Raw genomic sequence first — 16,410 nt, 5'->3', positions numbered from 1 at the left:
ATTTTGGAGGCAGATGAAAGGGAAGACAGGGAGAAAAGGAGAGGAGGGAATAGCCTTAAGTATGAACGGTCAAGTAAAAGCCTATGGCTCTTCCCCCTATGTATGAGGAACTAGGAGTTCTTTGATCACTATGCTTGAGATAAGGCAGGATATAGAAACATGGGAGAGATTGATTAGGGTCTCTATCAGCAAGCTTTGACAAACATATTTTTTTAGTTAAGATTGCGAGAGGAATTTATTGCCTACCATGGCGTAACTGCTAATCCCGTCAGGGACTATGGTGCAGAGGCAAAGGATGCTTTGTATAGTCATTTCCAATGGCCTGCTTTAGCAGCATGCTTTGGAACATCCTAATAAATTCAGTCAAGTCTGTCACCTACATTGCAGTTATTTTGTTTGCCTTATTTTTGATCCCAGAGAATAGAGAAAATTCCACATTCATCTGCTTTATACAGTTGACAGTATTTACCCAACAGAGAATATCAGAAACTGAATAACCTTACACTGGGGGCAAGATCTCTCAAGGACAATGTGAAAAATCACATACTGTTGTGGGTGCCTGAATATGCACTTGGCTTTCAGTGCACTAGAGGGTTTCAGCTGTCAGACCAGTCTAAATTTAACCCTTCACATGCACTAAACACAGAACTAAATGCCCTTTTAACTTAACAACATAATAAGAAATTGGTTATGAACAAATTCGTGAGAAACAGACTGTATGTTCCTTTTGTCTCTTATACTCATACCAAAGGCCCTGAAGCCAAAAAAAAAAAAAGTCTTGCCGCATGTACTGAAGAGGTTTACCCCATAGCTTGTACCTCAGCACACAAACTGGATGCCTGTGGAAAACTTAGATTATGTTAAGGTACAAATGTGCTTACACTGGATTGGTTTCTTATAAAGTATTTTTTAAAAGTCTCATCATTTTGGAAATGCTACTGTTGCTTAGCAGCTCCAGCAGCTCTGAAACATAGCAGAGCAAGTGCAAGTTCTAGAAAAGGTCATTCTCCATTTTGTGTATCTGTATAGCGCACGTTTGCTAAGTCTCTTGGACAGGTCGTTGGACTCAGCACACTAAATGTTATTCCTTGCATCACAAGAATACAGTAAGAGACAATGACAGCCAGAGATGGAATCACAAAGCAAACACCCCTGCAGAGGCATCAGATCTTTCCATAATATATATCTTATGTTTGTTTCTTCTGCCTTTTTCCTGATGTAGCTTTGGTATGACTTCAGAAGACTTAGACGACTGGACTGCCCAGGCACTCTGAAGATCCCAGTAACACTGGAGAGTGTATGGTTTGGTTTTGTAATATTGCTTTTATTGGGTTGACAGATTCAAATAGATTTTTCCCTCATACACTCATAAATCAGAATACTGACAGACTGCAGTCCTGCAAGGAGACTTAACATAGCTTCTGTTAAGAAAAAAAAAAAGACACTGTTTTAACTCTAGGCAACATGGTTCAAACTAAGAAACAGCAAAGTGATAATATGAGTGCTGCAGGCTCAGACAGACACATAAGAGACTAGTTATGGCAGACAAGAACTCCACAGTGAACCCCCTTCCATCTCCAAATCACCTCCCACTGGGGCCTTGTCTACACCACAAAAATAAATCAACGTAGCATAGGTCAACTTACAGCCACCACAGCAATTGGTGCAGTGGATGATGTCCACATGCCCTCTGTAGGTTGGTGGAGTGCATCTTGATCAGGAGCATTTCTGCCACCCACAAGGGGCAGTGTGGGGAGCTGAGAGTTCAATCTCTCCACTCCCTGCTGGGAGCCCCACAGGCTCATAGGCTCCCGGTGGGCTGCACCTCCCCGCACTCCCCGTTCGCCACTGGGAGCCAGCCCCGGGCTTCTCAGCTCCCCGTGCCCCTCTGGGAGCTGGGGGAAGCCACATGGGGCTTCTCTCCTCCCCATTCTCAGAGCTGCCCTGGCTTCTTGCCCCCCCAGCCTGGAGCCATGAAATTGACAAGGTTGCCCCAGCTCCTGGCCTGAGTGGAGACCAGCCACCCAGACTTCTGGCTCCTCAGCTCTCAGGGAGACTTTCTGGAGTGGTGAAATTGACAAGAATGACAGCCCCACAGCAATGTATGGGATGCAGTGTCTAGATTGATGCTGCGTCACCCTAACTAAGCCAGCATCAGCCCTACACGTCTCATTGAGGTGGTTTTATTGTGTCGGTGTAGCAGGGGAGTTATATCAGTGGGAGGAGCATTTTAGTCTGTAAACCCCCACTGTTTTGTCGACAAAAGCTGACTTTTGTTGACAAAACTCTCTAGTGTAGACCAGTCCTTAGAGAGAGTATTAAGTAGAAATGCTGACAATGCAGGAAGTATTTCAGCAGTGTTTGTAATGAAAGAGGGGTTCACTTGGACAACCTGACATTTGTAGGTGGGACTTCCTACTGTTCAGCCACTACCTGAATATCAGCACTGGGCCCAGGGCCATTATCTATATAAGTTACAGCAACTCTTGTACCAGAGCAGGGCAATGAATCTTCTTTATCGGTATCATATCTCCTTCGTTCAGTTGGGTCCCATTACATCATAGCCCCAACATATGCTGTTGCCTGAGAAGAGATACCGTATGGGGTAGGCATGCTCAGCAAATGTTGTTGGGATGATTTTGAAACAGGATAAGCGTATGGGAAGAGGACTATTTGTAAGCAGAATAGAGTGTATTCAACAACATGCTGTCTGCTGACATTCCCTAAGGGTGATAAGAAACAGCTGCAATTTTTTTCTCCCCCAAATAAGCTAAAATTAAATGAACAGAGAATAGCACTAAGATTTTCACACTTGAATTCTTCTACCCTGGCTTTGCTATTGGCAGATTCCAGTGTTCCAGCGAGGGGGGAGTGTGGTACCCCTAAAGACCACAGTAGGAAGATCCACTGAATGGATGACAGATATTTCTTATGAACTCCATGTTGCTCTGGATTCCAAGGTACTCTGGGATTACATTTAGTTTACACATCTGTCTTTTATCCCTTTTTCCTGTCTCTTTTGTCATCATCCTGTCCCTGCTCCTCCTTGCTCTCTGCAGCCTCTTCTTCTAGCAGTAGGACGTGCTTTATAGCATAGGGAACAGGTGGTCTCCTTCTGCCTGTTCAACCAGCACAGTGCTACTCACCAGCTGAAAGAAGAAGAGCCAGTCTCCTCCACATTGCTGTGGAGAAACTTGGCCCACTTCTCTCTTGCTTGGGCTCCCCTCCTTGTGCTGGGGTTCATGCCAAAGCACACAGACTGTTTGTTCAGCATGGGAATGTAAGATTGCTTCACAAGCAGAGCATTTCCTGACCTTCCCCTTGCCCTTCCTCTCCTTGTCAACCACCCTCCAGCAGCATGGAGGAAGGAGAAGAGTGGTGGATTGCTTCAGGCCACAAACTTCCTCTTCAGTCCCAGAGAGAGAGAATTCAGCCGCTGTTCTTTTAAATATAAGCCAGTAGCGGAAAGTAACACACAGACACCAAGGTGAATTTACAAAACCATAACATCCAGAATGCACTTTCCGTAATGCTGGATTGTTCTTCAAGGGATTGTTTTACCCTACCAGAGATCGTAAGGTTTCTAGCGACTTCTAACTGTTAACCTCAGCATATAGTGATGCTTATTTTCAGTTTCAGTGTCCAGTGCTCAGGCTGCTGTTAACTTTGTTCTATATCTGATGTGTCCCATAGGGCTTTGCAGTAGGTGAGCTCTATCTAGATGATGGGCATTCCTTTCAGTACCTCCATAAGAAGCAATTCCTGCACAGGAAATTCACTTTCCACAAGAATGTTTTCACTTCCAGGTAATGGCAGCTCTTGCAAGTAAAAGCTGTTCAGCATCCTATGCTTATAGTATACCAATGGAAATCCCTTTTATAATTCACTTTACTCAGCAACAAATGTGTAAGTGTTACTCTTGTCCATTGCTCAAGAGCCCCTAGGGATAGAGGGGTTCACATGCAAAACTGGGGGAGTAAGTGTTGCTCTGCACAGTCCAGGTATGACTGTATCTGGAATACTGAGTGCAGCTCTGGTTCACTCTGTGTAGGAAGGATACAGAATTACTAAATTAAATATAAAAACGGGCAGCAACAAGGACCCAAGGATTAGAGAGAAAGGTATACAGGAGAGACTGAGGAAGTTAAATTTAGAGTTTTGCAAAGGGAAGACACATAGGAGATACAATCATTCTGTAGATCAGTGTTTCTCAATTAAATTTGGCCACGGAACCCTTTTGAACTCGATAAATAATTGCGGAACCCCCCAAACTCTTAACAGTATTTTTACATATGGGGCCAAAAAAAAAATGTCGAAATAAGCAAATTATATACCAGTGTTTCTCAATTAAATTTCCCCACGGAACCCTTTAGGCTCCGGGGGGAAATTACACCCATACTCGATACCCTCCACTGAAAAATCCGGGACATCTTCCCTTTTTTGGCGGCGCGGAGAACAGCTGCTCTCGGCGGCACGATGTCACTTTCTCGTGGAACCCTAACAGTGTTCCTGTGGAACCCCAGGGTTCCGCAGAACACCAATTGAGAAACACTGCTGTAGATAGCTTCAGGGTAGCCATATCATTAAGGAACATTATTTGTAAACTCAGAACACAGTAAGACAAAGAGCAATACTTATTAGCAATGAAGCCAAGGAAGGAAATATTGAAACATAATCAGAAAATATATGACAAGAGAATGGGGGGGGGGAAGGGAAGGGGTAGGCCGGCCTGCTAAATATCAAAAATATGCACAGCTGCTTGTAAGTAAGCAAATGTCTCAAATGTCACTCCCAGACGTCCACCAACTACTGAATCAAATTTGTTTTCCAGATAGATATGTAGCACCATTATGAACCTACAGGTTTTTTCTTGCTCCTTCAGACCTCAAATGAGAGTTTTGTAGTACAGATGATCTCTAACTTACCAAACAGCTGGATCATAGAATGGTTTGGGTAACATGACTAAAACATAGATTTGTCCCTTCAGTACAGGCAATACTGAATCACACAGATGGGCCCTTCACCATTAAATCATTTTCAGATGCCATCCAGGTAACCAGAGGCTTATGAAACCCACTTATGCACCCATTGGGACAGTTGGTGATTGGGGGGAAAAAAAAGCACACCTGCCTCAAGAAAAAGTATGTTAGGGAAAATCAACTGTATTGGAATCCTAAAGTAAGAGATTGTTGTAGTGGTTTGTCTCTCCAAGTTTTTATTCCAGGGTTGCCACTCCAACCACAGGCAGAAACTACTGTGTCTGAGACAGATTTTCTTTTTCAGCCGTGCTGATGAAATTGGGCAATACCACACGAAATGTGTAGTTGAACGCGTACTAATTCTGGGAGTTCAAAAGCAACCCACATCTGTGACAGCCAGTCTCCAGGGTAAGAAAGGAAAGTATTTTATACTTCAATTATTTTTTAATGTCATTGCAATAATAGCACTAATTAAAGGTGGCATATGCATGGGGAGCAACAGTACAAGCTTCCCAGTGCTGCCCTTCCACTATATTCCACCCCTGTTCTTGAGGGACCACCTCTGTGGGTGCCACCTCTGGGGGTAAGAGGGTAGTTCAGTTTGCAAGCCTGGTTAATCCTAGGCCTGTCTACTGCAGATGTCAACTAATGTATGAGTTGTTGCAACTAGTGTGTAAACTGATGAATTGACTGGGCAGAAACCTCAGAAAACGGTTGTAAGTTTAGTTCATTAGGAGGAAATCTGTATAAAGCAAAACAAGGTAACAAAAGCATGAAGAGAAACAAAACAAAGGTAACAAACTACCTCAACGGAGGATCAACTTAGCTCTCAGAGCCTAGGGAGGGAGCCCTGCCTTGCTGCAGGCTTTCTCCCCCTTGTGCTTTTCCAGCAGTCCTTCCTCTGAGCATCTGTGCTAGGAAAAGTGAAATGGAGGCAGGGGTTAACTCCTTGTGCTGTGAGGACCAGACAGTCCTATCATGTAGTTGAAGTGATTATTTTTTGTTTATATGAACATCTGTCCACTAGGGAACTGCACTGAAACTTAGGTGCCAGTGTCTCCATGGGAAGCTCTTTATTCTTTCCTTGCTGTTTTTGGAGACCAAGGACAAAGTTGTTAGCTGCTCCCAGTGAAGGGCCCACCAGTGAGATAACTTCCAAAACCGAGAAACACTTTGGTTACAGTGACAGTTACACTGGTAAAGCTGTACTTCCGGATTAACAAATTTAGACAACCTCATATCACAGAGTGTGCAGCTGGAGATGCAGTTTAATAATAAAATAACAGTCTTAGACCATCAAACAGGGTAGGTCAGACGGGTCCAAGAGAGGACATTTGCAGGCAAGAACAAAAGTGTTTCTGTTCTTTCGCTCACTCAGGAGGGTTCACAGATTCGGATAGTGTGGGAACCCTCTGAAATATACAAAGACCGACCTAGGGAGAGCTAGGGGAATTTGTGCAAAGGACCTGTCCCTCCAGGCTCCTCCCCTTCCCCTTTGGGCATCATATGATCATTGGTCCTGCCTGCAAGTGTCTACCTCTACCCTCCCTAACACACAAAAAGCAACAGTTAATGCGGAAACAAGCATTTGCTTCTGCTGGAATTTCTGCAGGAAAATCCTTGGATATTGCCAGCAGATAAAGGTTCAGAATGGCAGCTTCCCCCAAAAAACCCATGGAGCCCCAAGCACATGTTTGCAAAGTTGGAGTAAAGGAAGAAATGATACCTACTCTGATGCACCCTGATGAGCAGACTGGCCAGATTTGGCCAGTAATTACTCTCCTTTTATCACCTCCATGCCTAACAACAGAGGGGATAGTCTGGCCCAATGAGAGTGGGATAAATAAGGTAGTCACATATAACTTTCTTCAGAAGGGGTTTTCCTGGAGTGCATCATAAACTCTCTCTTGTTCTATTGCAATTCAGATGGGAATGACAAAGAAGTAGTTTTCACATATGATGCCAAGACCTCCGCATTGACCTTGGAAAAGCTGCTCTTAAATGTTGGGGCTGACTGGGAGATTCACATCAAGTGAGAGGAGAAACTGCATCTTCAGAGAACTGGATGGAAAGTTGAAAGGAAATGGCTTTGGAGGATTAAATTGCTCTCTTGAATCGGACTAGTGTGAAATAATGTAGGCAGAGCTATAGCAGCCCCAGGCTATTCTTTAACATTTTCTTTTTAAAGATTCATTTGATTTAGATTTGAAAAAGCTCTTCCCAGATCAGTGGCTGGCAAAAGTAATAGCAATGAGATCATATCCATGGAAGAGGCTCCTTGCCGTCCTGCTAAGGCTGACTTCATTTTGGTAAACAGGATTCTGCAGGCAGTGAGCTAAATTCGGCTCCCACTTGCACCCATGCAACAAAGTTTGCCATTAGGCTGTGGAAGAGACTGGGCCTGGTTTTCAAGGTTTTAACCCCAAGAAGTTCTAGTTTTTAATTGTAAGTCAGTTTAAATGTCCACAGATCATTACTATATTTACTGTTCAGCGAATAGGACCTGTTGGAGAGAGAGCAGAGCTCTGCATCAAACAACACTGATGAATCTATGCCAAATGCAAAGGACTAGAATTTATGTCTAGGAAACTGCTTACAAACTACCTTGGGCAGAACCAACTTGATTGAGGGTGATTACTTCTGTTACAAGCATTCCCTTCTGTCCCCACAGCACTAGTCCACAAGACAAGGAAAGGCCATGCAATCTGTTCAAAGGAAAGTAAACAACAGAGCTGAGTGAAAAATTCAGCAGCTGAATCTGAACTCAGCCCAAAATTAAGGTTTGGGAGGACAGCGTATGCCAGGTGATGTGAGCGAATGAAGGAGAATATGGAAGTGGGGAAAATCACATTAAATATTTATTTCTAGACTTTATAACATTTGGATTTTTAAAAGGTGCCCAATTTTTATAAAGGATCATTTTCGGTTTGTGTATTAGCTGGATTCCCATAAACACTTTCTATCATAATGCTTTCTCTCCCCACTACCATTGGGCTTTGGTTGGGGGGATTGCCCAGGTTTTTATTTGAATGAGTACCAACTGTTTAAATCAAGTGGGTATAGATATAGAAGGTCTGCACAAGAGAAAGTCTGCTGTTACAGATCTTATATGGCCTGTGACAGCAGGGCTCTCTTTCTGCAGCCTTTAGCATGTCCATTGGGGGGGGAGGGGGGGGGAGTACGTTCACACATGCACAAATTTGCCTTAGTGAGGGTGGGAATGGAGGATACTGTTCCACGCTGAAACCTGCCAAATGCTTAAAGTTTTTATTTTCATAATATAAAACCGTTAAACATTTTAAAGTTTTAACATGGTTAAAAGACTCTGTTTGCATCTCTCCTCTTCGACGCTCTCTCCCCCATTCCCACCACCTCCTGTTATTGCCCTTAGAGTCTCCTGCTGCCACCCCCTCTGCACCCATTGCTCCTGCGTTCCAGAGCCCCCCCATTCCAAGACCAGGTTACACAGCTCCAGGGCAGTGTACTCCCAGTCTATGCCTCTCCCAGCCAATTGTCACTGCTCAATAGTTAGTTTAAACAGTTTGCTCAGCCCTACTTAATAATATCCATTCTGTTATGTCATATTTCATTTAAAAAATGAGCAAAATTCAGCTCTGATGCAAACCTGTGAATGAAGTCAGTGGGGTTACAAGGATTTAAGAGAGCAGAATTCACTCCATTTTTTTTTAAGCAAAATGAAGAGGAGAGTAAATAGTTTACTTGTCTCTTCAGATATTCTTTGGTTGCATACTCAGGAGTGTGGGTAGCGGGGAATAGAGAGAGGATCTCTAATTCTTTCCACACTGACCAGCAAATGTCAACAAGCTTGTACCTGTGCCCAGCTTTTCCCACTAAGCCAACACAGTGTTTAGTCAATCACTTCCACCTGCTGCAGTTTATTCTCTGTAGGGAATTTCCGGGAGGGCCAGGTTTCAACACCATTAAATTCTAATTGACTGAATGCAACTGCTTCAAGCAACCTCTTTCCAGATAAGACCCTGAGGTTCTCCCTGCCCTTTATTCTGAGGAACCATCTGTACTCTCCTCCCCCTTTAAAATTATATGCTCCCTTCTAGCAGATGTGATCAGTGAAACTTTGATCCAAGCACTAAAAACTGGGAACCTGAAGATTTCTGTTTAAATCACAGTTGAGCCAAGCTAAGTTGGGTGACCTCAGGTGAATCCTTTGCCTCCTTCAGCCTCAGATAGCCCAAATTGGAAGGGGGAAAAAAAAAAAAAAAAAAAAAAAAAAAAAAAAAAAAGAGGACTTCACTGATCTGAGCTTTCCAAGTGACATAAATGACAAAAACAGGGCCAATTCTGGCGTTAGTTATGCTAGTGCAACCTTTAAAAGAGGGCAAAATTTGGTCCAGGCTAAGAAAATTATCTGCTTACCTCAGAAAATTAGGTAAAAAGCACTGGTCCTCTTTCAGGCCACAAGGGGCCTGATTCTGCTCTCACCATTGATTTTTACATGGTGTAACTCCACTGGGTTCAGTGGAGTCACCCCTGCTTTACCCCAGCATAAGTGAGAGGAGAATCAGGCCCTAGCTTTTTACCAGTTTCTGTCTCTAACTGAATTCATTATTGCTTCCTGCTTCTGAACATGACCTGACTGCTGTTACTGGTATGTTGTTAAAATTCCATTAGAATGCTGCAGACATTTTATTCTGATCTTATGATGTGTGAAGAAAGATGTAATAAATTAACAGAGTGTTTTCATCATAAAACGAGTCATGTGCCTTATTTCTTCCAAACTTCTTCCCCGTATGGAGATCCACAAATAAGCATCCTTTACAATGCACCATTTTCGTACAAAGTGGCGGCTATAGCTGTCTATTGATAGTTAGGCCGTGCCCCTCACTGTGATATCTGAGCACCTAGCAAATAAATTATTTGCTAAATTTACAAATAGCAAAATCTTCAGGTATGAGGACTCAGCTATCATATGGTTCCAGGAGCAACGTTCACATTATGTTTTTTTATAGCAGCTATTACTGTTTTCCATATATTATTGCAATAATGTGAACAAGGCAAATAATGAAACATTTTTTACAAGTTGAATCACGAAGACTGATAAAAATGATTCAATTCAGCTATTACAATAAAACATAATTGGAGATCAAATGTAATGAAAATTAAATAGAAACATTATTATAGATGTATCTGATCTAGTTGGTTCTTTGCTTGAGCAGTAAATTTATTTTATTCTGCCTGATTTTGTATATGGGGCCAACATCTATATTTTAGCCAAGGTCAGATATTATGGTATTTTTGTTTGCAAAGAAAACCCATTCAAAAGCTTTCTTGGTTCCAAATGAGCCCAGTTTTTCTGAGGTCTATGTTATATGTAGTTACACTGAACGCCCTCGGTCTTTGTAATACATACATATATTTGCTGCTTTACTGAGAAAGGTGGTCCCCTGTTGCCCCACAGGCCATTCTTGCTCATCCTTGGAAAATGTTGTAAGGCCAGCTCCATGAAAGGATCTGCCTAATGAGAAATAGCACTGGGGAAAATTATTTCTGAACAAAGTTAAATAGGAAACACTTCCGCTAATCCATGAAGAACAGGATGAGGTTAAAAGAAAGAAGAATCTGTCCACCTACCACTAACTGCATGTGCAGTTTTTGCTTTAGCCAATGGTCCACTACCCATCCCAAGAATTTAAAGTGAAAAAAACATAGTTAATCCCAGATTGGTGGGGATATTCAAAACATCAATCAGCCTCTGGGTACAGCTGTAAACTGTAATTAACCTGTGAATTCTGTCATATTCCATTTTATTGAAATTCTCCTGGAAAGGATCATTTTGTGGCAACAGAGCATACCATTTTTTAATGTTGCCATGAGATTGTACCAGAGAATTTCACTGAGAGGGGATTTTTTAAAAAATATTAATTTAAATGTATTTCTTGCTATATGCTCCTATAACTTGGTTAATGGAGGCATTCAGCCCACAAATTTGGGATTAATTCAAATTTCATATCACAATTTCTAGATTGCTTTTTTAAAAAGATTGTTTTGCAGTGGAGGCATAAATACCATGAACTTTTAGTTTGATACTAATTCATATTAGTGTGCAAACTTTCCCCCAAACATTTCAAATATCTGAATCCTTTCTGAATATTTGTATTAGCATACATAGAGGTCAACGTCCAGAGAAGAGCAAACGAAACTTCCATTGGTTCCAGAATGCTGACACTAGTACCCCTGTGCTACAATGTTGGCATAGCAATGTGCATTGGTATGCAATGTTGGCATAGCAATAAGCATAGCAATGAGCTCATCAGGTATCACACACTGTTTCTAGTATTTCCATTTGCTTTACTGCCAGGACACGGCTTTGTGTGTGTGTGATGATGATAGCTAAGTGAATTTTTGTATTGGAGGAAAACAAAATCTAAACACAAACATGCACACAGAAAAGTTAGTGTTTCAAAACAATGAGAGGGTGTCGCAATCTGACTATTTTGAATCACTCTTGATCATAACCTGGAAAGAGAGAGAGACATCCCCTGTCAGGTTCTCCTGCAAAGCCATGTCCGATGACACCTACAAGACTCATTGCCAAATATACAGAGGAAATGACCAATGCTGCAGCTGACAGCCCATCCTGAGACAGCTGCTTTCAGAGATTTCTAAAGACAGCTGATGTTCTTTCAGATTCCCCTCTCTATTTTGTGTAAACATCTTAAGTACTTCTTAACTGGGGGAAAAGGAATCATGTGTCCATATAACAGTTAGTAACTTGGGGATTAATACTTAAGAGGTTGTTCAGATTTACAGACAGCATTAGTTATATGTCACACAGCCTTAGTGGATCTCCAAGAGTTGTCCGTTGAGCTTCAAAGATTGTTTGCATCCACATGAATTGATGAATTAATCCAAGTGAACTAAGAACCATACCTGAAAAACTACTGTTTTGGCAAACAAGCTTAATACACATGGGTTGAAGACATAAATGAGCTACAGTCCAGCCCCTAGTGTCACTGGCCATAAATAAAACATATGCTGTTGGATGATTTAAGACTTCTTGGTTAAAGAAAATCTTGATGGTATAGGACTTATCCATCTGCAAATGCAGAAGTCACCAGTTTGCCATTTAAATAGCTAGAGCTATAGCAAACAATGAGCAATACATGTTTAAAGAGAAAGAACCTAGTTCTGATTTCACTTAATGCCAGCAATGGAGTGTTTTCATGAGCCAAGAAACGTGAGTGATTTCTCATCACACCACAAAGTATTAACTAGCAATTTGGAGCTGAGACAAAGACTAGAAATAAACATGATTTTTAAACAGTAATAGACAACTTTCCATCCATAGATCCCAAAAGCATTTTCACAGAGAGGGGCAAGTATAATCTTCCACATTTTGCACATGGGGAAATGGAGGCACAGAAGTTAAATGATTTGGGCCTGGTCTACATTGTGAAGATAGGTTGACGGGATGCGGCTTCCATCGACCACATAATGTATGCGTCTTCACTGGCTAGTCAGTTCCATCAACTTAAATCACAGGAAAATTCGACATAATAAAACCACCTCTGCAAGTGGCATAGCACTGAAATCGAATTGTTTGGGTCGAATGAGTAGCAGTGTAGGTGGAGCACAACGTAATTCGATGTAATTGGCCTCCATGAGTTATCCCACAATGCTCTGCTGTGACCGCTCTGCACATTCACACTCTGCTGCACTGCAGTCACATATATAGGAAACAGCCCCTCTCCTCAAGCCCCAGGAAATTTTGAATTCCCATTTCCTGTTTTGTCCACGTGGAGAGAGCTTGCCAGCAGAACCAATCATGGCGACTGCACGCCCCAAATGCACTCCAGCCTGGAGTTGACCTGAGGTCTTGGATCTCATTGGTCTGTGGGGTGAAAAGTTTGTTCTGGCTCAGCTTCGAGTAAGCAAAAGGAATTTAGATATTTACAAAAAGACATCATGCGTCATGTTGGAAAAGGGGCACAGGAGGGACGCACAGCAGTGGCACGTTAAAATCAAAGAGCTGAGGCAGGCATATCAGAAAACTCGGGAGGCGGAACAGTTGTTCTGGCTTGTCAACAAAGACGTTGCTTTTATGAGGAGCTACATGTGATTCTCAGTGGTGACCTTCACCACTGTACCACCACGCAGCATAGATATCTCAGGGGAATCCAGGATGAACGAGGAGGACTCTGTCAATGAGGAGGAAGGGGAGGAGGAGAAAAACAGGGGCCAGGTGACTGGGGAATCCATTCTCCCTGAAAGCCAGGAGCTGTTTGTAACCCCAGACAGACCAGCCAGATGCAGGACACATGAGTGACTGAGATGCCAGGGAAGGCACATCTGGTGAGTATGTACTGCAAATCTCATTTCTATGGTTATCTCCTCAATCCAGATTTTTGTCATAGCAGGGGAAAAAATGAGTGTGGTGGTGGGATGGGCTTCCTCATTGTTAGTTCGCTTAAGCACAGGTTCCCCCTGGAAAAGAATGTTTATGTGCACAGGGATGCTCCAAGAATCCTCCATATATATCTCCAGGGACCTTTCATTTAGGTATTCTGTGATCCGTTGCAGAAGGTTTCTGGGGAGAGCAGCCTTAGCTTTTCCACCATGATAGGACACTTTCCCCCCACCACTCTCTTATTAATTATGCTGGCATCATCACGGTACACAGCATAGCAGCATAAGGGCCAGACCTGTACCCAGATGCTTGCAGTAAATCCTCCCTTTCCACCTCTGTTACCCTCAGGAGACTGATATCACTCATGGTCACCTAGGGAAGATCTTGCAAATTCCGCTCCATACAATCAGGTTTTTTTCCTCTGCCATGGGAGGTTTTTTGGGGTATATAAACTGCAAGTTACAAGACAGCACATGACTGCGATGAGTCTTAGAGGTCACAAGATGGGCGCCCACATATGGTTTCACCTGGGGGAAATTCACCCCCACCCCCCACACCACCTCTGTACCGCCTTTTCAAAAACCAATTTTTGGGAGGGGAAGGAGGGAAGGGGCACAACAATCCTGCTGGTTGGACTTATGCAGCATTCACTATGGGGATTTCCCTGAAATGGATGCACCAGCCCCTTACTTACCATGGTTGGAACAGGACTACGACCCCTGCATAGGTAGAGATTGGTATGTGGGTCTGCTGTTCCCTTGGGAATATAAAGGGGAGTTATTTTTACATTGTAACATAGCTGGCTCCATGGACGAAAAGCAAACAAAGGATATCTTGTGCTTTTCTTGCCTTTCAGTGGACAGCGCAGCCTTCAGCTCAGCATCTACTACTCCCGCTGACCATCTGCCACAGATTAGAAGACGGGAAAAAAAAAAAAAAACCACACCACCTCAGGATGACATATTCACTGAGATAATGAACACCTTTGCAGCTGCTGACTCAGAGGTAAGAGCCCAGAGAATTTCATTATCGGAGAAAATGAACATGGACATGGAGAACAGGAAGGCACCCAAGAACATGTGCATGCAATGCAGGCTGAGATGCTGCACATAATGAGGGATCAGTCAAACATGTTGAACCGTTTGGTTGAGCTTCAAGAAGAGCAGTGGCAGGATAGATTCCCTCTGCAGCGCCTGCAAAACTCTCAACTCGTGCACTTTTTCCTAGCCCTCACCCTCAAGCGATCTAGGATGAGGTTGAGCAGGATGCAATATGTGCTCCACTCAACGCCGGGTGAGGGGAGCAGAAAGAGGCGCCAGCCTCTTTAAGAAATGGGACTGTGTTGTTTGCTGTTTTCACATTGAAATTTTGCTGTGTCCCCTCCCAGCCCCATTACAATGTATGCACAGTGTTGAAATAACTTCCTTTCCCTCCACTGTAAATGACCAACAATAAAAATTTACTGCTTTAAAGATCATTACTCTTTCTTTATTGAGACCACAGGGATTAGCGCTGAGGTGGGTTAGCACAGTGCTGTAGTGCTGGGGAATGGGTGGGGGATGGGAAGAGAAGACAGAACACAGATTTTTCAGAAACGTTAGGTCTCACTGCAAAAACGATTTTTCAAGGCTTCCCTGAGGCGCAGCGCTCCACGGTTGGCTCTCAGTGTTGCACTGCTGTCTGGCTGCTCAAAATTGGCACAGCCTATCTACCTCCACGACCAAACCCAGTGGGAACTTCTCCCCTTTGTCTCACAGACATTATGGAGCACACGGCTGGGATAACGGCTGGCATGTTTTTTTTACTGAGGTCTAGCCTAGTAAGTAAACTACATCAGCGAGCCTTTAAATGTCCAAATGCACATTCCACAACCATTCTGCACTTGCTGAGCCTATTACTGAACCTCTCCTTCTCATTCTCTGGGTGCCCAGTGTGCAGCTTCATCAGCCAAGGGAGCAATGGGTAGGCAGGGTCTCCAACGATCACTATTGGCATTTCAACATCACCAATATCTATTTTTTGGTCAGGGAAGAAAGTCCCTGCTTGCATCTTTTGGAATAGACCTGAGTTCCCAAAGATGCGCGTGTCATGCACCTTTCCAGACCACCCCACATTGATGTCGTTGAAGCGTCTTTTGTGATCCACCAGGGCCTGCAACACCATTGAGAAGTATCCCTTTCAATTTATGTACACTATGGCAAGGTGGTCGGGTGCTAAGATAGGGATATGCGTGCCATCTATCGCCTCACCACAGTTTGGGAACCCCATTGCGGCAAACCCGTCCACTATGTCTTACACGTTTCCCAAAGTTACTACCCTTCTTAGCAGAAGTCTATTAATGGCCCGGCACACTTGCATCACAGCAGCTCCCTTGATGGATTTACCGACTCCGAACTGATTCCCAACTGACCGGTAGCAGTCTGGGGTTGCTAGCTTCCACAGAGCGATGGCCATCCGCTTCTCCACTGTCAGAGCAGGCCTGAATTGAGTATTCATGCGCTTCAGGGCTGGGGATAGCTCTGCACAAAGTTCAATGAAAGCGGCCTTTCGCATACGAAAGATCTGCAGCCACTGCTCATCATCCCACACCTTCATAACGATGCAATCCCACCAGTCACTGCTTGTTTCCCGGGACCAGAAGCAGTGCTTCACCGACTGCAGATGCTGCGTGACAGCCAGCAGCAAACAGGAATTGTTTCGTTCTATGGCTTGTAGTAGGGCGTTTTGAGTAACATCACAATTTTCAGCACTGCAGCCCCATCTCGCCCTTGAAAATATTGAAGTGTTTGTGACACCCACAATGATAGTGCAGAGCTGAGCGGGCTCCATGCCTCTCCAGCAGAGCTAGAGTTTAGAAAAATGGCATGAAACAGCATTAGTCTGTTTGTTTGGGACAAGAAAGAAGGGGGGGGGGAACGTTGCATCGTGGGAAGACGACAACCTTCCCAAAAGCCTCTGCGGCTAGTTGCACTGTGGGATTGCTACCCTGGTTCACTGCTTTGATTGTCGACTCAAGCGTAACTAGTGATGATGCAATCCCCTGAT

General features: G+C 43.5%; 1 protein-coding gene and 1 pseudogene across 1 annotated transcript in view; one reads left to right on the top strand and one right to left on the bottom strand.

The window, feature by feature from the left end:
- Nucleotides 1-8,069, top strand: part of GANC (glucosidase alpha, neutral C) — a 44,554-nt gene extending 36,485 nt beyond the window's left edge. Inside the window, exons 20-24 of the mRNA XM_067558141.1 lie at nt 1,223-1,297; nt 2,847-2,960; nt 3,694-3,806; nt 5,284-5,387; nt 6,906-8,069. Of these exons, the coding sequence (XP_067414242.1) occupies nt 1,223-1,297; nt 2,847-2,960; nt 3,694-3,806; nt 5,284-5,387; nt 6,906-7,015 (516 nt within the window). The 3' untranslated portion in view covers nt 7,016-8,069. The remainder of the gene's footprint in view (nt 1-1,222; nt 1,298-2,846; nt 2,961-3,693; nt 3,807-5,283; nt 5,388-6,905) is intronic.
- A 7,129-nt stretch (nt 8,070-15,198) lies between these two features.
- Nucleotides 15,199-16,194, bottom strand: LOC137159640 (uncharacterized; annotated as a pseudogene).
- Between the last annotated feature and the right edge of the window lie 216 nt (nt 16,195-16,410).

Source organism: Emydura macquarii, unplaced genomic scaffold (assembly GCF_026122565.2).
Source record: "Emydura macquarii macquarii isolate MOO-44397 ecotype Brisbane River unplaced genomic scaffold, CSIRO-AGI_Emac_v2 contig_1876, whole genome shotgun sequence".
Lineage (NCBI taxonomy): Eukaryota > Metazoa > Chordata > Testudines > Chelidae > Emydura > Emydura macquarii.
This window is presented reverse-complemented; position numbering and strand designations above follow the sequence as displayed.